Source organism: Neopelma chrysocephalum, unplaced genomic scaffold (assembly GCF_003984885.1).
Source record: "Neopelma chrysocephalum unplaced genomic scaffold, ASM398488v2 Primary Assembly neopelma1_22, whole genome shotgun sequence".
Taxonomy (NCBI): Eukaryota; Metazoa; Chordata; class Aves; order Passeriformes; family Pipridae; genus Neopelma; species Neopelma chrysocephalum.
The window spans coordinates 24,204,324-24,227,983 of NW_020897689.1; the positions used below are offsets into that span (position 1 = coordinate 24,204,324).

Consider the following 23,660-nt stretch of genomic DNA (forward strand, 5'->3'; position numbering starts at 1 on the left):
AAATTACATGTAAAATTAAGCATATTATTTTAGTTATTCAGGACTGCAGAATGTTGAGGAATACATCTGGTCCAGGTAGCTGAGATTGAGATGCAGATTGAAATGCAGACTGACTCCAGGTGGGAGCCTGAGACAAGAGGCCATGAACAGCCAACCTTTGTGACAACAAAGGGCATGAAGATGGGTGATGCCAGCTAGGTGAATGAACACTGGGAGACACAGCAGGAGCCGGGAATTGCCAACCTTTTGGATAACAAAGGAGATGAAGACCGTTGAGCCAGTAGGTGGATAGACACAGAGAAGGGGGAAGGAGCTGAAGAGGAGGTAGAGGGAGACTTTAGCTCACGGAGACTCTGAGGTTCCTTTGTTGGGGGTGCTCCTCGGTGGCACCAGCTGGAGCTGTTTCTGTGTTACTGAGCCGTGAGTAAATGGCTTTATGGAACGAGACATCTCAGGCTCTGCTAAGGGAAACCTGGGGTTGAACCAGTAAGGAATTGTGATCTGACTGAGTGTGCATGTGGTGAGTTTAGGGAGTGAAGTGGGACACCTGTCGGCTCACTGGAGCTGCCCATTGTGAAGGGGCTTCAGTCCCAGCAATTAAAGTCTCTGGACTTGGTAGTGTGACTAACGGAGAGTCTAATAAGTGGTGAGACTGGGTACTTTCCTTAAAAAGGAAAAAACAAAAAGTTTCTCACTCTAAGAGTTCAAAGATTTTCTTGGAAGAACACCAGGTAACTTGGGATCCCAGTTTTGCTGTCGGATGGTGAAAAGGTTTAATGAGCAGATAGATAAGGATCAAAACAAGAAATCTCATCATGTCTTTTATTAGCCAGGCCAGGATTAACAGAATATAAATTGGATGCTGTTACCTTTGGAAGTATAACATTTCTTTTATGAACCAAATGTTATGCTTTGACGTGATCTACAAAGTCCCATGCAAGACTCCTGATGGGCACTTGCTCTTTAAATGACAGTAAGAGTTGAGCACTCTAACCCGTGAATAATTTAGGAGTCCATGAAATATTAAATAGATTTCTAGATACATGAAAAAGCCTTCTGCTTACTGAAAAAAAGGAATCTGATAATTGTTATTTAGAGATGTCAGCCTTCTTTACCTATATTTTATGCTTAGTGATTCCTGACTCTTAAGATTTATTCTAAAAGCAAAAGCAGTTCAGGAGACACCAAGAAAAGATGCTGTTCTCGTCCGTCACTGTAAATAATTTCTACTTATCATCTCTGTTTACAGGGACAAGGGAAATGACAGCTCTGGAAAAGATGCACTGCCAGTCTAACCAGCAGTAGATTTCCCACTGCCTGAAACTGCCTGCTATAATTGATCAAGAGCTTTCAGAGCCTAATGCCATTAGTGTTGCCAGAACAACTCCAGCTGCACTTTAGAGGGAGAGGGGGTAGAAAAGCTCCTGAAAAGATGGCCATAATGGGCCAGTTTCCTTTTTCTCTCTCCAAAGATATTCAGATGTCAGCACACCTCTTTTCCTGATGTTTTGCCCAACACAGACTAAAAGTATTAGGAAGATTCATTGACTAACTTCAATCAAAGGGAATAGGGCAACTCAAAAGAATGAGCAATGGTGGTTCTATAAAATTCATACATGAGATGATTAGTTTTGAAATGTCCCATTGAGGGAAAAAAGCCCTCAGATTTCTGTGTCTTTCTGTAAAGCTAATACATGTTTGGTTTTCTTTTTTTGTTCAATTCGTGAGAGGGCTAAAAGAATGATAGGCCTACAGAATGATAAATGCTCAGGAAAAGAACTCAAGACTGATGACTTAAAAATGCCTCGCATACAAAATCTGTTGGGGAAGAACAGCAAGGAACTTGGTAACAAATCTGAAGGACATAACAGAGTATCCTGCTTTGCTGTCTGCTTATTGCTACTATCCATATGGCAATTTAGATGCTCTGATTTCTCCTGTAAATATTGCCCTGTTTCCCACACTCACTGACCTGCCAAATAACTGACGGCAGGGGTGTGTCAGGGGTGCAAGACAACCTCACCTAAATGTTTCTTTTTCTTGCCTCATTTTGCATATGACTTTCGTACCCAGTTTAACACTAAAGATGAACAAAGGTTGCACAGTTTAGGTAAAGAAGGCTGTTGGAAACGCCAGGTCTATGAACTAATTGATCATTGTGGTTAGATGTTATCTGAAGTGACAGTACTGAAAACCTCTCACTCCTGGTATCATTGAACTCATTATTGTTCTGGACAGCACTTAGTTAAATTCAAAGTTAAATTCAGCAGCGACTTATATTTAGAAACTGGATGAAGCTAGTTAGTAGCATTTTTGAGAAGGACACAAATTCTTTCTATCTAACGACTTGCTACTTTCCTTCAGAAGAATGGTCTGCTTCCTGGGCTTCAATCCATTTGATTACTCATACTGCATTATTTCCCATAGCTGGAGGCAAGTTTTGTCAGATGAATACCTATATTTTTGTCAAGGCAGCAATATTCAGCAGCTATGCCTGCTGCAGATACGTTTCTAACTCCTTAATGAATTCAATGCCATGAAAAATAAAAGATGAGATGAATTGGCCATTTTTATAAGGATGTGCACTGTCTGATGCTCTGAGTTTTCTGTCCTGTAGCTCACCACCTCCAGCCCTGCCATCAGTCAGTCATGTGAGCCTGGTGGCTGAGAGTTCAATGTAAGACTAACCATGCTGCAGTGTTGCATTTGGGTGACACCACCAGCTCTCCTCCTCCCCCCCAGGTCCTCCAGATTCATCTTCTGGACAGGACTTCACAGAAACGTGGAAGCTCTTAAAAGGTTCTTACATCACAAAAAATATCATCAGAATAGGTACGATTTCAATCTGTGAATGCATTTGCCATTGACATTCTTGGGGGGAAAGACAACTCGGTACCTTCTTCCTCCTTGATAAAACACCTCTGACAGTGACAGTGACATTGCTATCACCTTTTTTTTTGAAATGCTTAGGCACCTTAAAATACTAATGAGAATTGGACTGTTCTCACTTGGCTGCAAGCATATGCAGAGCATTTTTGCAGGTCACCATGTCCTGCAGGCCACAGGGAGCAATTCTGACAACATCTGTGAGAACTGCCAGACTTGTACCATCTCCTTAACTGGTCTACTCTGGCCTCAAATCGGGAGGTCTGGAGACACACAATCTATAACGCTGCTGCTTCCTTTGAGAACATATCCAGGATTACTCTCGAGGAGAAAAGACAACGCAGAAAGAACCGTGTCTTGCAGAATATACCACCTAAGGAGTCTTTCTGCTGTGCCTTTTGCAATCGGACTTGTCTATCTAGTATTAGCCTTATTAGCCACCAGCGTGCTTGTAACAAATGTGGATAGAGACTTTCCCAAATCTTCGTTCGCGAAGCCTAGCCATGATGGTGATGATGATGACCATCTCCTTGGAAGCTGATGGAGAAGTTGTGCCTAGAGAAGCTTCAAGATGAGGCAAGTAACGGAGAATGGGTTCCCTTCTTCCCTGCCCGGGATATATGTCCTTTCCAGGGTAGTTACCTGGAGGCAAAGCTGAACCTGGTCCTTCTCCATCCTGGCTGGGGTCATGCAGTGGGTCCTTGTGTGAGTGTCCTTGCATGAGTGCCCTTGCACAGACCATGCTGGGAAGTGGGGTGGGCAGAAACCTGCAGACACCTTCCGGAGAGTCTGGCCATAACAGTTCCTCTTTAGGGACTTGAGTGCCCGGAGCATGACCTGCCTAATGCTAAAAGGCTAATATCTGCTGTGTCTGATCCTCAGCTCCTGTCTCAAAGGGCTGAAATCCAATTCACCTCAAACCATCTGGAGCCCATTTCCAAATGAATAATTCCTTCAAGTCTTGTTTAACCCATCGGCAAACGGCTTCACTCTTTGGTTTGCCGTGACACAAATCCCCTCTGAGGGCCCCGAGCAGGTCAGCATGTGGGTGTATATGGCTGTGGTGAGTGTGTGTGCGATGGGGTAGCTACTTGCTGTTGACCTGAGGCATCTTCCCCTGTCCTGGAAGAGGAACAGTATCAAGGCTCAACTCCACTTGCTGTGAGCTTCCACTGTGACAACCAACCTCTGACAAAGGAGGTGTGTTCCACAGCAGTTCAGGGTGTGTACCTCTGATAAAAATGGGAGGTCACTACCTCCAATTTTCTGCCCATCTGCAGAACTAGATGGGGGTTAATTCTCATCTGCAGCAAGGAAGATATGAAGTGGATGCTGAGCCAGAAATCCGGTTTCAATACACTTCATAAAGTAGCTCTTTCATCTTCTGCAATATTATATTTAAAGAAGAAAGAAGAACTTGAAGAATAGTATTAGCATAACATTACATACGATTCTTCAAATTTGCAAGTATTACTAAAGAATATTGGGGTGTCAACATGATCCATTGTATAACATCAGTGAATGGTGAAAAAGGAGAGGAGAAACAATTTTTTTAAAGCACAAGTATCTCTCCACAATGGTAAAAACATGTTCCGTAGTCACTGCTGCATCTCCTCATCCACGTGTTTTGTTTGTAAACGTTACTGCAAAAACCTCTGTGTGGCAACAGCATGCTTGCTACACAGGTTACCAAGATTTTTGCTCAGCATAAAAATTTATATAGTGAATACCCTTTGCCATGAAGGTTTCCAATACATTGAAAAAAGGAATAGCAACAGCACAAACCAAACCTGCAGTATGAGCATTAGCACTTGAACTGCCTTGCCTCTAACCTGTGCATCACACAATGGCTTTGTATGTCATAAAGACATCATCAAAGCCAAACATTCAGACAACATTTTCTGTGTTGCTGGATCCTGTAGGTGCTACCTGCCTCTGCAGATCAGCCTATAATGATAATTTCTCTGTGCGTGTTTCTTAATTTAAGAACAGAGGTAATAACACTGTTACAAGTGCTCTCACAGGTGCAGGACAACCTGCATCATTACATCACTCCTCTTAGCCACCACTAAACCCTGTGTAGGGTTCGATGACTTTGGGCTGTAACACCAAGAGATGCTGGGGACCAAGGGATGCCAGCAGGCAAGATGCTCAGCACCTCCTTCAGCTCCTGACTTGCCTTGTAGCTTTCCTTACATTGCTTTCACCTGGCTATGTCTGCTCTCACAGCTGCTCTGCTGGTCTAGAAAAGAAAAGCTCTGGTCCACTTCATTCCCCTACTCTTGGCCATGAAAACAGGTAAAACTGTGCCTGTATTCATGTCACTAGCAAAGATACTGACAATCTTAATGTTGTCAGTTCTGGAGAGAATTTATGTCCCAGATCCACAAAAGTACTTGCCTCTCAGTGACTCCAGCAGGAGATAATCCATCTCAAAACCTCTGTCAATTTAGTTTTGGTTCTCCCCCTTTCCCTTGTATAAAAGCACTTGAAGCTAAAACATTAGGTTTCCATCAGAGTCAAGATAGGGACAAAATTTTGAGGACAAAAAATTCTAGTTATTAGATCTGTACATGACTTTTTTTTCTCCCCATATTGGTCTCTGCTTTATACATTTTACTTCTCTTCATTATAACAGAGAAGACTAGAGAAAGTAATTCCCCTGGCACATGGTGTCCTTCCTTCTCAGCCTCAGCAACTACCATCAGATTGGCCTTCTGAAACTTCAGGGAGAAAAACCTGTCATTCAGCAGCAGCAGCATCTACGCTGCTCCGAGTACGCCTCCCTTCAAAAGCCTCCTGCCAGCTTCACTCCAGTGAGCTGGCAGCTGCCCAGCTGCTGGAGAGGCAGATTTGGGAAATGTATACTAAGGGACACCTCAAACTTCATCCTCTTGAGTATACTTCTATGGCTCTCCTCCCTGCAATCCCCAGACTTCCATTTGTATTAGTACAAACACTTAAAAACATTGGAGATTTGAGAAGGGTTCTTGCTGTTGTAGTTTGACCTCTGCATGGAGGGTGGGCAAGTGAGGGACACAGTCTAGAGCACACTGCTTGCACCTCATTGGTGAGGGGTGATGCTGCCCCATCCACCCTGGGCAAGTACACAGAGTTTAGCTGTGACTTCAGGAATTGTTTTTCACACAGGTTTTTATAATGATTCTGCTCCTGCAGTTATCTGCCAGCATTGATAGAGTACAGCTCTTCTGCACTGACTACAGTGCAACAGGAGCTGGCAGCCTCCACAAAACACAGCTGTGGCTGCTGATTTCCTCACTGGCTGTAGCGCCTGTAAGTCAGAGCAGAGGTGGAGAAGCAGCAGCAGCTCCACTGTGTGCTCCTCTCACATGGAACAGTTCTTCCTCCCTGCTCATCCATCCTACTGTCCCGCTCCTGCCACAATTTCTCCAGTCAAATTTCAGATGTGCCCATGGTTCCCTGTAATGATCTGTTTCTTTTTGTTAACTATTCAGTAATGTTTGCAGAATATAAACCAGTTGGGACATCTTGCCCGGGGACAGACATCAGCAATCCAGAGATTCAGAGAAAGCAAAGCTAAAGGATGCTGTCGCTACAGTACTTCAAATGAGCATCCGGTGTCTCTCCCTCCTCCTCCTCCACATCCAAAATGTGCAATGAAGTAAGCAAGCACTGTGCAGCCTGAACAGAGTGGCTACAGTTTATGCTATACTGCCTCATCTGTTCTTTGCTCCAGCTGTTCCTGGAAGGAGGTGCCACTGAATTGTTTCTCTCTTCCTCTGATGCTCTGGAAGAAAGACAGAGGGCTTTTTTTTTAAATCTTGGCTTTTTAGCAAAGGAAACAAGGCTGGATTGTTGTGTACTGGCACTTGCTACCTTCTCGGCCCATGCCCTTCTTGCTGCGCAAGCATGATACAAGACATGACGTGCTGAAATAATATTTAGTTTTGAAGCTGGCCTCATTACTGCTATAATTTAGAAGGTATAACCAGCCATCAGCATTTCAAAATATATTCAGTTTTCAATAAAAAGGCAATTTCCACGGGGCGATGACCATAAATGAATGACAGTGTACTCAAGAACACTGAGCAAATCTGCCAGTCTGTCAAGAATTTGCCTGATGTGTCATCACAATTTAATTAAGGGAAAAAATTTACTGCAAGAGACAGCAGGCCAAGTCAACCCCCCTACAAAGGTATTTCCTTCCTTTGTGCATTAAAAATAATCTCCCTTTGCTTTGAATTACTGATGCACAAGCAGCTTGTGACAAATCTTTCTCCAGAACTAAATAGATGGCTGAAAAGTATGAGCCAAATTCAGTTTTTATACATTGGATATTTGACTCTAGATGATTTTTGGGTCTTTCAAACCCATCTCAGTGTATCAGCTGATAATTTTCCACAAATTTTGTGCCCTGCAGTCACTGAGTCAACCCCAACTACAAGGACTTCTCAGCTCTCTGGCACGTGGCCATGGTAGACACACTTCATTCCCCTGCCCCAGGGGCATTAAGCTGCTGCCCACCAGCACTGCCTTTCCCAGCCTTGCACTGCACCTCTGAAGGCATCCAGCTGGTTGTCAGAGCCTGCCAGGCAACATCCTCCAGCCAAATCCAGTTTCTTTCACTTCTGTAGTTTCACTGGAAGAGTGAAAAGCTTTCTCAGTCTTTGGAGAACTACTTCATTCTGAAGAAACTTTCCAACTGAGGTATAGTGTCTCAGCACGTCAAGGGATGCAAGGCAGCTGCGCGGACATCGTTTATACCAGCTATGAACCTCTACAGTATTATGTCCAAAATAATCTGTTTTCACTGACTGAATGATCTGACCAATGGCTAAAAGCACAACAAAAAGGTATTCTGTTTAAATCCAAATGTTTCTTCATAGTTCTGGAAATACAGATACAGTAGCACCATGTTTCCATGGGAGAATGAGAAAGCTAAGATGACTTATTGAAGTTGTGCTGTCTAGAGTATTTGTTTTGTCAAAGATGAGTGAAGTCAGAAGATACAATAAAAACAGTGCATTTTTCAAGAACATCAATTTCAGGAGGGTAGTTTTCTCCAGCTTAATAATCACAGATACCACAGCACATATAAATAAACTGGGGACTGAAAGCAGTAGTTTTAACCTGGTAATGTTCCACAAGGCGAACACACGCAAGTGCATTTATCTCTTCTCAGAACAGATATCTAAAAGCATTATCCTCCATCATGCTGTCATCTGTTATCAGGTCCACATGCAGGCCCAGAAAGACTATGCAGTACATGTATAAATATACATACCCGACTTGGGTACAGTCTCGATATGGCAGCACTGAAAATATGCTACAGAAGGATCTTCTGCTGCTGATAAGGACTATTCTAAAATATAAAAGAAAATAAAAGAAATCAAAGACTAAAATTTAAAAATCCCACCACAATAAGCAAAGCAACAGATGTTACCACTGAGGAATTCGTAATCATAAACTTCCATAATGGATGATTCCTCCCTCCTCTTTTTTATCTCACAGGAGTCGCGCTACGGTGTCTTTACAGAAGTGCTGAAGCCTGTGCCATAGCAAATAAGTTGTAAACAAGTAGTGGAGTCCCATCCCTTCTGTAGGCTTTCTAGGAAAACTACCTTGAATACATTACTTGGAATCCAGGATAGATGCTTTTCTAGTGAAAGGAGTCCACCCAGAAAGGCATGGGACCATTCTGACAACTCACTACGATGGCTGAAACTAAACAGACAAATCCAGCAGCATCCCAAGTAATACACACCAACAACTACTGGTGATACACACCACAATTCTGTGGCTGACTTGGAATCTGCATTTATTGGACAAAGAACTTCTGGCTGCTGGTTGTGACCTTTCTCTGCTAAACCAAAGGGCTCCCTTGATTTTCAGCTTCTTGTTCCTGAAATAGACTTCATCCACGAATCAGGCTAAGTCTGCTCTTGTCATAAGCTTTCAGATCCTTTCACTGTTTTCAAGGCTCCTCCTTGAGCCTTCTGTTTTTCCCCATCACTCTCTCTTGGTCTCTGGGAATTATCACTGACCTCAGCAGTGGCACATCTTCCAGTCTTACCTTTAAGATCAGTGTCTAGCCCTGATGACCTGCCAGCCTCTGTGCTCAATAATTACATTAGCCTTCCTGGTTATGATGTTGCATTGATACTCAGGCATGACTGATCCCACAGTACCCTGCCATTTCTCCTGCAGCCCAACGTCTGTCTCAGTCACTGTCAGCGATGAATTCCTCCTCCTGTAAACATGGCTTGCCTTTATTCCTCAGGAATTCCTTAGGGAGTTAGCTCAAGATTTGTTTACATGAAAGCATACATTATCTGCCTGCAGAGAGCTTATCTCAGAATCCAGGACACTCTTAGAGCAAAGGCCTTGTATTTTTAACCAGTCTCCAAATCTCTGCAACATCTGCAAAGTCACTGTGTGATACTGTCCTGGTTTCAGCTCTGATAGAGTTCATTTTCTTTAAATCAAATAGCTTGGAGGAACCTATCTGTTGCGCAGTCACACTACTGCCTTTAGCCATCTGACATATCATTAAGCAACATCAAAACCACCTTGAGGTGAAGACCTACTTTCCATAAAACAGCATGGACTCTCAGTAGCTACATTACTATAGTTTTGGGAGATGCAGATTGGCAAGAAGCCAAGAGAAGCTTGATCAAGATGTAAGATATAAAATGCCAATAAATAACTGATTGTTCATAAATATACCCTCTTTCCTTATTACCTTCAGGATGCTGAGAATTGTACAATTGTACTGAGCCCTCTTCCCTCTAAAGTTGGCCAACAGGCTGCACCACGACAAATTACTCTAAGTGACGGCAATTTGTGCTGTTTTCTGACCTGATTAGTGTTAGAATTTACTGCTGTTTTACCTTTCTAAAAATCTCCACTTGTGGTCAAAATGCTACGACCTACTGCTACATTGGTTGTCAGGGCTACTGCACTTCCTTGCTCTGCTCTCCAACATTGATTTTTCTCACCTTGTGTCCCACAGATCTGTATGTGAGGATTTCACCTGAATTTTTCATCCTTTGTCCTGCACTGGCCAAAGCTGGACAACAAACCCTAGGAAGATATTTTGTTCTTTACTATCTGAAAACCAGCATAAGCACCTATAAATCTCATACTAGCTGTTATTAAAACACTGTTTCCTTAACTGACCAGCTTAGTCATCATTCTTAGAAAAGGTTTAGCTCCCCAAGACAGCCACTGCACATAATGCTTGGAAAAATGCAGAATGATTGATTTTCCTTCTCTTGGATCATTCTGTTACAGCAATCCTATTTTCTCCCTCAGAGGCATGTTTAAAAGCAAAGGGGTATTTACCCTGTAATAAAGGAGGGTTTTTAGTAATAAATATGCACACATGTTCAGGAAGCTCTCCTGCAGCAGATGAAGTATGATTTCATTGTTGTCTGAATGCTGTAATACTGCTTACCTATGGTAAATATCTCAGATCCTGTAAGACGGTCTCATGGTGCAGCAGTAAGTTAAAGAGCAGGGGGGAATAATTTTTCACATTTGAAAACGGCAATCCACAAGCAAAAAAGCCCTGGCATATGATTAATTTTGTGCTTGCCACTGCTTATTGCTGAATGGTTGCTACTCACAACAGCTTGCTTGTTCACTGGAAGCCTTGTTTGCTGATGTATGAAACTTGGCACAGATTTCGAGGCTGACATCAGAAAGCATCTTTGAATTCGGAAAACCGCAGTACCCACTAAGCATATTACCCCCCTCCCCCTGGTTGCTTCTGGAAATACAGCTCTTCCACCAACGCCCTACACCTCCCTAAAAATACCACTCAACTCCTAATACTTAAAGAAAAACAAACTGGTGCTTCCATGTCCACAAGCAAAGACAACAGTAGGAAGTTACCACAGAACTGTGTGTATCAGAAGGAATCAGACAAGAAAGGAAATAAAAAGCACCAGCCCAGCCTGTATTTTTTTCAGATTTTTTTCCCTTGGGACCCAAGCATTGCCTCTCTTTCCATAAACTGGCAGACCTTCTTTACACAAAGATCTCCCACACAGAGTGTGAGAGGAGCCCACAGCCTCCACTGCCAGGATGCCACAAAACCAGAACTGCTGGAGGAGGTTGATGCAAAACAGCCTTAGGAGCTGGACTGGAAGGAAAGCAGGGAAGGCAGTGGTCAGACGACCATGGAGGGATAAACCAGCATCTTATGTAGAGGTCAGATGACATGCATGGTAACAAAAAAAATTCTGAAGGCCTGCAAAGGTTTGCTGAGCAGAAAGTCCAGAAACTTGTCACAAAGTTTGCTTTGGACAAAAAGGTGTGGTGGAAGCCACTGCTGTTCAAGAAAACCGAATTATTGCTTATGGGAGAAAAGCATTTTTCAGCTCTTCAACAAAGGATATCTACGATCCTGTGCAGCTCTGAATGAGCTATCTCTGACATCAAAAGCAGTTTGAGAGTGGGTTTATGTGCCCTGATTCCAGTTGTACCACCTAGACATGTTTAGAATCACTTCATGAAAAGCTTTTCGCTCTCTAATTCTCACATTTCACCAAAAAGTTGTACTGATTATTAGGGTTCGGAGCAACCATTATTTTGCAAGAGAGTTCTGACAATGTGCAAAGGTCTAAGACTGTAAAAGCTAATCTTTGAATTTCTTTATGAGGTGTATGCTATGAAAAAAGTTGCTGAGCACAAAGTTCTCAACAGAATCAGTACTTTGCTTGACTTGAAGAATAACGTCTGCTTTCTTCAGTGTCTGTCTAGGTTTCATTGTGTTGCACCAAAAGGCTGTGATCAGGCTATGTGATATACGCCATATACACCAATCACATGTGGAATACTGTAGCCTCTTGTCTCATTCGTGGTTGGTTGATATTTGACAGCCAGGACCCTGCTGCCCAGCACGCAAAAGGCAAACACACAAACCACAGATGCTGTTTGGGTAGCAGCTCTCATTTTGGAGTCTCACAAATTCAAGGGCTATTAGAAGGTGGCTGAGGGGAATTATGAACTGTGAGGATGCTGCGAACAGTCAGTCTCTTGGACTGCATGTGTTGCATTTCCACAACTAAAAGGGCAGCAAAAGAGACCTTTCATGATGGTGCTTGGCCTTTATTTAGATGTGTACACTAACAAAATAACTGAGAAAGTAATGGCATGGGGGTGGGAGAGGAACATTGTTTTACTGCTTCTTATATTTGCTCTATACGATAACCACAGAAATGTTCTTGTCCCATTTTCACCATTAACTGTTTGTTCAGCTGGCTCAGGTTGCTGTTTAGGTGGCTTGTTTTTGCTAATCTGTTTCAGAGCTTATGGAGGATATCACCAATAAACCTGCTGAGTGAAGTGGGTAAAACCACATGCTGGTGACTACCTCTGCTAGTTTGTATGTTATGGTTGACTTGTCTTTGTCTTTGCATGGGAAAGTTTATTTTGTGCTATTTTACAAGAGTGCTTTGATAATACAGTCTAGGAAACCTAATTTTCTACCTCCTTTAATAAGCCACGTCCTACAAATCCAAAGAAACCGGTTTAACCAGTGCAAAGAGCTATCAACAGGAAGCTTTATAAGGACTAGCTGATAAGCTCTGGTCTGAGCATAGGTGTTTTTTCTCTGTGCTAAATAGCTGAACTCCTATTTCAACCACAGCTAATCTTGCCTTGCTGCTGGACTGACAAAGGCTGGACCCAGAGCATCGTCGCTCCACATGTCATCCACAAGGCTGAGAGAGGAAGAGCTCTCAGTGCTGCAGGAAAAGGACACATCACGTTGAGAGCCACACGTAAGGGCAGTTAATAGAGAGAGGAGCCCTGAGCTATCACCCACACTGCAGTTTTCTTTGCTGTGACACTCACAGTCACAAGCCAGTAAAACAATTATGTGCTAGCTATTTTAAAGCCCAGTCACTAAATTCACCGCCCAAAAATATAGTCAGTGTAGATGTTTTCAAAGCTGGGTTCCTCAAGTTAAGTGAAAGGCTGACATGCTGTGACAGAAGGGTCAGTCAGGGGTTTTGGAGAGAGCTCAGAGAGCCTGACTCCAGCCTAGCTCAGCACCTGTGTCCTGCACAACCATGCATGAGCCCCCTGGGACAAGGTTTCAGGCATGGAAAGGAGCCTCAGGAGGGTTTTCTATCCATTGCAATACTTGGGCTTCTTGGTGTCACAGGAAATTGGGGAGGACACCAGCTTTAAAGGTCTTAAGGTACTCAGAAACACTGTTGATTTTACGATGAACACATAAAGAAGATCCAACTGAATTTCTAGAGGTCCTTTTCATCCAGAATGCCTATTAACTTCAGTGACTGCAACTACATCCAGACCCCTTAGAAAAACAGAGTCTGGGCTCAGCTTACTTACTGCTAGACAGAGAAGTGACACAAAGTGTTAACTTTATATTTGATTTTTAGCTAATATCGTTGTGGCTCTACAACCATAGGACGAAAGCTATTTCCGAAACTGTCTCTTATTGTATCTGTATTCTACATAAAGAGATCTTTATTACAATTGTGGAAATATTCTGGAAAACTGTGTCTGTTGATAAAGATAAGAAGTCAGTTGAATAACAGAAGCTTCCTCGCTGTTTTCTTAACAAGAAAAATACTCAGTTTTATTGTCAGGCATAATGACTGATCTGTGAATTAAGATAAAATGTTACAAATACTTTTTTACAAAACACAGAGAAAAGAGTTTACTAATCAAATATTTATTCATTGTTTTGCAGATAGTATTTCTATCAAGTTTATGCATGGATTTTATACACTCAACTCAGAAATTACTCATTCTCTGTGGAATTTGTATAATACCTTATAAGTATTTTTTGCTGTAAGAAATTCCAAGAACATACATCTACTTATGCACAAAGTGGACTAAAATTAGAGGTCTGCTTTTCAGCGTTTGATTCCACACGTGTTTGTTGTAAAGACAACAATCAGCTGCTAGTCAGACAATAGTCAAGTCAATAGTTCTGCGTGTGTCTGATAAGTAAGCTGTTTCTACAATCTCTCAGGGTCACCTTCTGCAACATTTATGTTGATTACTACCTTGTACTGCATTTAACTGTATGTGTGAGAATAAAAGTGAAGAAAATTTTTCTTGAGCCAAGTAACACCTACCAGAATTCAATTCATAAAACCTGTGGTTCGATGCAGTGTCAGAGTTTCTACTGACATGGTGCCATGTTTGATGGAAGTAAAGGCTACATGCACAAATCAGTCCACCAGCACATACGTGGTTCTCGGCCATGGCAGTTTTATGAGAATAGGTATGTGCAAGCATCAACTCTCCGTGGGCCAGTTTAGTCTACATGCAACCTCTTCAGGTAGCCTAGTTCAAACCTATTCAGGTTTGGAAGAACAAGAAGGAAAAAAATCACGCTGCACATGGAGAAATTGTCTTTGGAAAAATCAGAGAGGGCAGGTATTTTCTTTACAAGGAGGGAGGAGCTAGTTTCACTTCTGAGCTGGATGATACTGCAATAAAGAATCCATTTTGCTGATGGGAACACCAGGCCTTTGCAGTAAGTGAAGTCCCAGCCAATTCCTGCTGTACAGGTCCCACAGGTGCCTGTAGCTGTAACCTGGGAAGTCCACGTCCCAGCTCGGGGTGTGCTGCAGTCACAGCTGCACCCCTCACACATCCCCTGGAAGACTCTGCCTACATCTACCATGAAAACCAGGATCCCATGCCTCACCTTGCCATGACCATCCCTGGCTGTACATTTACCAATCGGCACTTTGTATCCACTGATAGATGCAGATGAAGTAGCATTGAACCACTGCTAAACCTGGTCCAGGCAGGTTCATCTGCATGCCCCTCTCACACTTCAAACCTGGCAACACTCTCAAAGAAATGCAACCAGATTATGCCTAGTTTACTCCAATGGCACCACAGATTTTCCTTTTATGCAGGTTATTTGCATTAAGGAGACACAGGTCTTAAGATCTAAGGGCTATAGCACTTCCATTGACATGTACTTCCCTCGAGGAAGCAGTGTGCACTGCAGCCTGCACCTTCACAGACTGTGTTAGAGGCCATGAGTATGTATGTGGTGAGTGGCAATGGCACACTGCACTCTTGCACAGGGATTGCGGATCCTGCCCCTTCCCTCGTGCCCCATGGATTGCCTTGCAGAAGCAGCCTTTGCATGCACAGTACCTGCCGTTTCTGGTATCGTGTTGCCGCATGTTCTTGATAAAATGAACCTTCTTAAAGTTCTTTGGTCTGGGTGATCCTGAGAGTGTCCGACATCTGAAAAATAAATCAGTTGCGGGGGGGGAGAAAGAAAAAAATAGAAGTACTCAGTTCCCTGCTGTACAGCCAAGAAGTCTACACAAAAGCAGGAAGGAAAGACGAGACAAATGATTCAAGTCACCCTGTGTTAGGAATCAGCAAGAACAATAAAGACAATAAGTCTGGAAACTAGACAGCTCAAACAAAAAAATATTTAAAATAATAATAAGAAAAGGCACCATTCCCCTCCCTTCACGCAAAAAAAAAAAAAATCATTAAAAAATCTCAGCAAAGTAAGACTTCCTGTAATCTGCCGTGACAGCTTAGCTCAAGCTTTCAGAGGGAAAAAATTAAACTAAGCCAAAACCTGGTAAATATGCAATTTTTCCACTCGCATCAACACCCACGCTTTTGTAACCTCCTCAGCTATTGATAAAGGAGCCATTAAAGAAAGTTCTTTTTTGGTTTAATTTTAGAAAGGTTTAAAATCTCCCATTGTCAAGGATAATTCCTATTTGCTTTTAACTCTAAATATTACTTTTCATATCCCTGATAGTATGCAAAACAACTGAAAATAAATTATCTCAGTAAAAAAAATAATCAATCTTGAAAACATTAAGCCTTAAATCTATTTTACATCTGAATGCACTTTATAAATTGCAGTTACAGAAAGAAATTGCCAGAGGGAGGAGAGATGAGACAAACAGCAATATCCTCCCCTCTCTCCCCCCCCTCGCCTCTTTCTAATCAGCTGAAACCACAGCGCATGTGAAAGCTTTCTCTGTTTCATCTCAGTGTTGTTTTGTTGCAAGGCACGGCACTACAGGCAGGTACTGCAGATAGCGCAACTCCTGTGCTCCCTGCACAGCCAGGGCTGCTGGACCGAGGCTGCTGCATCCTCCATGGGAGCTAAGGGACAAGCATCCTCTGCCGGCACACGGGATGAGTACAGCCCCTCCGCATTAAGCTTCCCTAAACTATTTTTCCATCCTCTCCTCTGCATAGGCAGAGTTCAGCAGCTTCTCAAGCCAGAAAGGTCCTTTTGTTGGACTGAAACCACAGACCACTGGTCCCAAGCCACCGGGGACTGCCAGTCCTTGTTGCTGTACCAAAACACCACCACACTGCCTGGGCACACCCTGAGAGGGAGGACCCCATCACTTTGCCTTTTCTGCCTTCCTCCTGTTAGTAAAATCCCTCACCCTCTGGTTGCAATTAGTCTTGTTAGCTTCTTCACAGGAAAATACCAGCAAGAGAGACATTCTACCACCAATTCTGCAAATTAGCAAGTAAAAATACTGCCTGGCAAACCATACTTTGTTTATATCTTTTGCCAATTATACATGTTTGAATCACTTACGAGAATGCTTCATAACATGCTGGTAAGCATGCAACAGTAAGCTTTGTAAAAATAATCAAGCCTTGGTAGTAGGCCAATTGGTACAGCCTCTGCTATTAAGTCTTTGCTTCGAGGTAGGGAGAGACAGCCAATCTGCATGTGGATAAACAAAGCTATAGGCTAAACACTAATTTAAACCAGCTGAATTACAGGTCCTAAGATAAAGAGACAGCAAACTTAGGCTGCTGTCTTGCCGAACAGCTGACCTGGAAGCATTCCATGCACTAGTCAGATTACTGACCAGCCAGTTTCTGAACTGTTAAGCAGTCGCTCCATTTTCCGTTACCCTAGAGGATTGCCTAGTGACTAATTACTGTGGTCCCCAGAGAAGTAAGCTGTGGTCTCCCAGATGCGGAAACAAAACCGCACTGAAGCTGCTGATACAATAAGGATGAGGGCAGATTTATTAGTGGGGTAGCAGTCACAAACCTACCAGCCAACATGCAGACAGTAATGCTGGTAACCAAAATAAGATTGCATGTGCCAAGAGAACACACAGTAAAAATCCATAAAAAATAAAAATACTAAAAATACCAGCCTTCAAAAACTCCCTACAGTAAACCATCTGTACTTGCTTTTTTAAATGTACCACATATGTTAGGGGCTAGCCATTCATATTAGTGACAATTACACTTTTCTATTAATCAAATCTGACATTTTAATTCCTGACATTTCACTTAAATATTGACTTTTTGTTTAATTAACTAAAGCCAGGGAATGTGTAATTCATATCACCTACAACCTCGCAGGGCATTAGAGATTTCAACACTTTTACTCACTACGAAGAACATCTTAACGTGAAGACCCAGCTACTTTTCAACATGGGAAGGGAACAGCAAGTCTGTCCATGCATGTGCTTTACAGACAAGCCAGAGAGTAAATAAAATGACCTCCGCAATGGGGCATTTTCCTCGATGTCCTCCAGAGTCTCCAGAGAAGATCGCTGGGAGATCAGCCGCCGTCTGCAGAGAAAACAGAACACAAAACATCACCACTGATTAGAGGGCACGAGAAAGTCCTCAGAGAGTCTCAGAGAGATTTAGTAAAGATCACAAACCACCCTTCACTAGCCAAGCCATACCTCTGGTTATTAATAAATTTTGTTCCATTCTGCTTATCTTAATCTGTTTGATTCCAACCAGAAGCAAACTTACTCCATACAAGCTTCTACAGCAAAACAGAAGTTGAAACTTCACAACAGCTCCTGCTCAGCTCCTTGAACCTTCCTTCAAAGGTTTAACACCCATCTAACACCATTCCCACATGTGGTGTGGTACAGCTTGCAATGCTACAAATACAGTGCTTTGATAAAATAATGCAGATGTAGATCTACGGAGACTGCCTGTCATTCACACTGCCTCACTTCTCTTTGCCGCTTGCCCATTTTACCAAATAAATGCCACTTGTTTCTCAGTGATGTTAATCTCATCACTCCTGTGAGGAGTGCCTGAAGAGAGATGGAAGATGACAGTGCTGCCAGCACTAAGCACAAACCAGCAGTTTAGAAGAAAGCTCTGACCATCCCTGTGAGCAGCACAGGTGAGTTTAGTAATGTTTTAAACCCTTTTCCTATGGCTGAGTCAGACCCTTCCTCCACCTTCAGTGAACTGAAGTATGGAAATCTTAGCATTACAAGTTTTCCAACTGTTCTAGCAGGCAGGGAAGAAGCCCCAGTACAGGCTTGGTTTTAGTAGCAATTGCTGCTCCACAACCTCCAAACACTCCAACAGCAGCACAAAACAAGGAACTGCACCCAGCCCTCCAAAAAACACTGTAAATACCAAAAATGAATGTGTAACATACAGCCCACCTGCAGACACATAATGAAAAATTAAGCTGGCAATCATGAAAACGTCAATGGACGTTAAACAGCTGCAACAGCCAGCAGTGCCAGGGCAATGTGCCCCAGCACCTGGCTGGCAGGAGGACTGCCAGCACCCATCGCTCCCAGGGGCCACTGCTGAGGCATACAGCACCTCTCCAGTGATTTAATGAGTATGAACTTAAATGATAAAAATATTCATAGACTACCATTATTTTTTGCCCAATTCCCACTGAGCTGCCTTACTCCCTTGATCTGCAAGCAAAGAGTTTCCAGAGCGTTATGAGAACTCCTATGCTTGGATGCATGCTCATTAATTTATTCCTGGGCTGTATTTTCACAATAAATTGTTTTCTCTGATGCCAGTGTAAGCAGTTTCTAATCCTTCTTGCAATTCCCTTGCTCCTTCAGTTGTGCTGCTACAACTGTTCCTGCAGCCGTGCTGCAAATCTGATTACCAAAATGTTTTTCAGTTCAAAATAACCCTGAGGTTCAGCGATTGATTCAGTTTGCTATTAATTCAAACACTAGATTTCTATCACTAAGTCCTAGACAACAGATTTCAGAACAATTTGAATGTCTATGTGGCTTCTTGTGTACTTAGAAAATAATTAAAAAAAAAATCTCAAACAATTTATAGATCAACCAAGTGTGAAGCTTAATCCTCTTAGGAAAATATGCAAACCTAAATCCCCTCAGGCTTTGTCTAAACTAGGATTTTAGGAGATCTGGTGCAAGATAGGATACACCTTCAAAATGCTAAGAAAAAATAAAATCTGCATTTCATAGACAAGCAAGAAGAGACCAAACATTTGCCTCCTGCACCTATGGGCGCTCCCTTGGCTCCCTCCAGTCAGAGAGGAACAGGAATGCTCTTATAGGGAGAAATTTAGAGCAGGAGTAGCTCCCACTCCATTCTCAGTTTCACTGATCCATAAGCAAAAGTTGGAAGTTTCAGCTACCAACACTACTGATGCAGCAGATGATAGCTGTTGGCTTTTTAATACCTCTTTATACGTCATTAGCTTAATAACACACTTAAATAATGGCACTCTCCCATCTTGCAGTGTTACAATGCCAAAAGCATACTTGGCATGTTGTTAGTCAAAGAGAGATAAACAACAGTACAACCTTGCCACCTTCTTCTTATTAAATTTATCAAATTAGTCACACTGTATTTTCTCTAGATGCCTCTCAGATGCCAGGTGCTTGTACAACACCAGATGCATATTCCAGATGCCACTATAACCCTCTTCCTAGCCTCTCCTCGCCCAAAGTTATGCCCCATCCTCAATTTCATTGCCAATGACTTGGCAGGCATGCATTTGAAGACCCTACATTTGCGTCTGTTATTAAGGCAGATGTGCTGGTCAGCAGAAACACACACAACTGTATTTCATCAGCTGGTCGTCCAGTTGCCTGCTGACTGTTAAGATTCCTCCGGCTTCCCTTGTTGGTCTTAACTTCTCAAATCCAGTACCAGGGATGCTGCTTCCTGATTTTTGCTTGCTGACCTCAAATGCAACACAGCCCGGATGGAAACCGCTACCACCCCTCTTGGTACAAGAGATCTCACACTGATTTTCACTGGTGGTGATTTTGCAGTATTTTGGGTATCTAACATGGCAAGTGAGTCTGCACAAAGGAGGGGGAGAAGTTCGTTGTTCAACCAAGCTTGGGAGAGGAGCACTGATACCTGAGCTCCCTCTCGACTAGTGCATAACACAAGCATAACTCCAAATAAATTCATCCAGGAAGGAAAGAAGCAAGCAAGCAGATAATCCCCCCCAAATCAGTGAAGAAGGATGGGTCACATAGAAGCCTGCAGTGATATAAATGCAGGCTGCCCCAGCCAAATCCCCTCCCCATACTGGCATAGACAGCAGTGAGACCAAGGATATCCAGCCCAGCACCCAACAGCTGAAAACTGCCACATCTTTCACCTCACTCCAGAATTATTAGTTTTAATCAGTTCAGGTCCCTGCACTGTCAAAAAAGCACCAAAGAGGAGGATTTTAAGAAACTCTGTTGAAATCAGTTCATACTGTCTGGGAATCACTCCCTCTTTTCACTGAAGAAGCTCAGCCGCAAAGAAGTATGTGCAATTATTCCAGTTTATCTTAAATCTTTACTTCAAGGCCTAATTAAGATGACCTAAATACCAATATTTTATAAGCTTTCCACAGCTGGATATTATACCAGAAATGCCAACTAATGAAGCTACCTGCTGTGAACCAAGTCACATCCTGTGCCACACACACAGGAAAAAAAACAAGTTTGGAAAGCTTTGGAAAGCAAAGCTTTTGAAAGGGTCTTCCAGGGAATACAAGGAAAATAATTTTTTCATTGACTTCATTAAGAATTAATCATCTCAACTGGTGTTTAAATTAATCATCTTTCTTTCTTCAGGCAAGCACCCAGGGTTTGTCTATACAACTTCTAAAAGGGTTACTTTTCAAAAATTGATTAACATGCTATAGCAGCTGGTATATGTAGACACTTGCACTGAAATAACCCCAAACTATTTTATATTACATATCAACATCATTCTGATGTAAAGCTATGTTAACTCCTATTTTATATCAAAAAATGTCCTGTTTCAATAATAACTAGGGGAAAATCCTCCTATTGTTGAGGAAGAGTATGTGCAGAACAATTCAAAAAAGCACAGTGTGACTCATGCAGGATTCAGGCTTTGGGCAGTCTTTAAACAGATGCAATTTCAATATAAAATGCTTTAAAACTTGTGTAGAGTGTCAGCCAGGTAGCACACTAAAATACAATTGCTCTTAATAACCAAATTAAAGATGTTTCAATAAAAATATTAATTTTTCCTAGGTCACGGAAAGCTTTAAAAAATTTCTCCTAGTTTAATCACCACATTCCAGGTATACCAAACTCACACCTCTCTCCCCCCAGCCTCATGCACACAGAAAAAAGTAGTTCAGCACTGGAAAGACGATGACCTCCTCATTCTAATGATCAGTCCCTGTAGGACAATGATGGTCCCAATGAAGGTCACAGACCTTTTTTTTTGTTTAAAAACCATGTAATATCATGTTCCCTTAAAAACCTATTTAAAATACTTTTTGTCTGTTTCCTTGCTGTTGTTCCTGCTGCATGAGCCCAGAAATAACAACTACCCTACCATCAAATTCCAAGTCCAGTCCCAAAAAAGAAACTAAAGAGATATTTGATGCCCTGGTGTTTTAAATGGCACACTCTGTGGGTGCCGACCTTGGGCTTTTGTATCAAAAGACCCCAGAGAATCGGGCCTGTTTCTTAGTTACCTTTTAATTAAGATATTCATGACCCTGTTTGTATACTGATTTATCTTTGACCAGCTGTCTGAATCTCTGTGGAAGTTTCTTAAAAGCTAAAATGTGGTCTTTGTTTCCCCTCTCCAAAGTCAGATTAATATGTGGCTCAGTTGCAAAACTGAAATAAAATACAAGGGCAAAAAAAAGAAAAGAATTACAAGGACAAATAAAATAAAGCAGGTCTGCAACCAAAACAGCAAACAGCCAAAGCAAGTAAACTGCAAAAATATTCACCATAACCACCCCATTGATCAGTGGAAAATTATCTTCACTGTCAATTGCTGCAAAATACTCAACTCAGTTATGCTAAACATACAAAATCTTAAGCCATATAGACAGGAGGTGATAAAAAAAAAAAGGAGCTGCAATCAGAACACTGGATAAACTCATCCAGGAAGGAAGGAAGCCAATGATAATCCAAGAGATAAGGAAAAATAAATCCATGTGTAATGACTTTCTAGCACAGCTACAAAATCAGGAGGAAAAAGCTGCATTTTAAATACACCTCATTTCTGTGAAAGTTAGGGGTGTATTTTCTCCCCTGCTTCTATGAAGATTACAAACGTACAACAGATGAAGCCAGTAGTGTGGGTGCTGCTGGCTCCCAGAACAAATACATCCCTGCAGGCCAAGCTTCTTCACTTCGTCTGGGACAAATGCATCCCTTCAGAGATGCAGTGACGATGGGACACATCATCTGAACACCTGCTGGCTGTGTTAACACTGATGGGAGAACTTGGGAGGACAAAACAGCTGAAGACTGTTGGCAGTTCACATGTTCACTGGGTCACCTCCTCCCTTCCAGTGGCCAGGGAAAATGAACAAGAACCACACACTACCCTAAATAGGTACACAAGAGGAGTGGAAAGAAAGTAATCACAGAACTTGCAGTAATTGGGAATGAGATCAGGATACCCGTAAGGATACTTCAGGGACTGCCTAGAGGTGCGTGTTGAATGGTTTCCCTCTGCCATCCATCCACCTTCTGAAAGGTGCCAGCTCCAGACTCAAAGAGGAGGTCTTGCTCAAAAGCCAACCTAGTCCTTTGCGAGCACTCCCTGGGGAGCTACCAAAACATGCTCTGTTGAGCTTGGTTTGAAGCTCCCATAAGTCAAACCAGGCAAAGCATCACTCTGATCCTACCTCGATAGGAACAGCAACCCCAGGGCTGTTCTTATATTGGACTTTGTATTGTTCCCTCCAGCACCAAAATGGCTTGAACAGTAAAAGGAAAACAAGGAGAGTATTAAATGAGATCTAAGATTAGGCTTCTATGTGCTAGAATGAAAAAAATACTTAAAAAAAAAAATGATATATTAAAATATTGTGGCTACAAACTTATCTTTGAGGCTACTCTGAGTTTTGAATAAGGTACTTTTACTATTCTTTTCCCTAACTCCTTTGGAGTTGGATTTGGATATGAACATAAGTGCAGCTGCTGCTCTCCCCAGGCCAAGGAAGCAGGTATCAGCAGAGCTGCCAGATGCAGGCCGTGCCCGCAGGGCATCACCCCGGGGAAACCAAAATGCCACTTCTCTCCAACTCCTGAGGAGCTGAATGCCTCTGCCCAAACTCCCAGGCTAAGCTGTGACAATTAATACACTCTTCTGAAATATTATACAAGACATCAGCTGTGAACGAATCCCCATTCACTTCCTGACCCCTGACTTCACGACCCAGCATGAATCCAGATGAAAGATCCACTAATGAGTAACCTCTCACCCTCCCTCTGAAGTTTGTACTGGGATTCTTAATCCCAGCTCATTTTCTTCCTGTCTTTTGCCAATATTACAGAAAGACAAACACAGAAAAGCAAACCCTGAGACTACTGAAAATTATTAAGGGAAGCAGGAGCTACCCAAACTGATATAAAGCAGTTTCAAATTGTATGCTATCATAATTATGCAGCAGAGCAATTCTCTGCAAAGAACATCAAACTCCATTTAGAACTTCCACACTGAGCAGCGTATTGTCAAGGCTGCCCACAATGGGAGTTGAAAGCATCTGGCGCACA

At 42.4% G+C, this 23,660-nt stretch overlaps 1 protein-coding gene across 1 annotated transcript in view; it reads right to left on the bottom strand.

Moving 5' to 3' along the window:
- CABLES1 (Cdk5 and Abl enzyme substrate 1) overlaps positions 1 to 23,660 on the bottom strand; it is a 75,138-nt gene that overhangs the window by 20,860 nt on the left and 30,618 nt on the right. The window contains exons 3-5 of the mRNA XM_027675913.1: positions 17,395 to 17,466; positions 15,031 to 15,123; positions 8,153 to 8,230 (exon numbers count right to left, since the gene is read on the bottom strand). Coding sequence (XP_027531714.1) covers positions 8,153 to 8,230; positions 15,031 to 15,123; positions 17,395 to 17,466 — 243 coding nt within the window. The remainder of the gene's footprint in view (positions 1 to 8,152; positions 8,231 to 15,030; positions 15,124 to 17,394; positions 17,467 to 23,660) is intronic.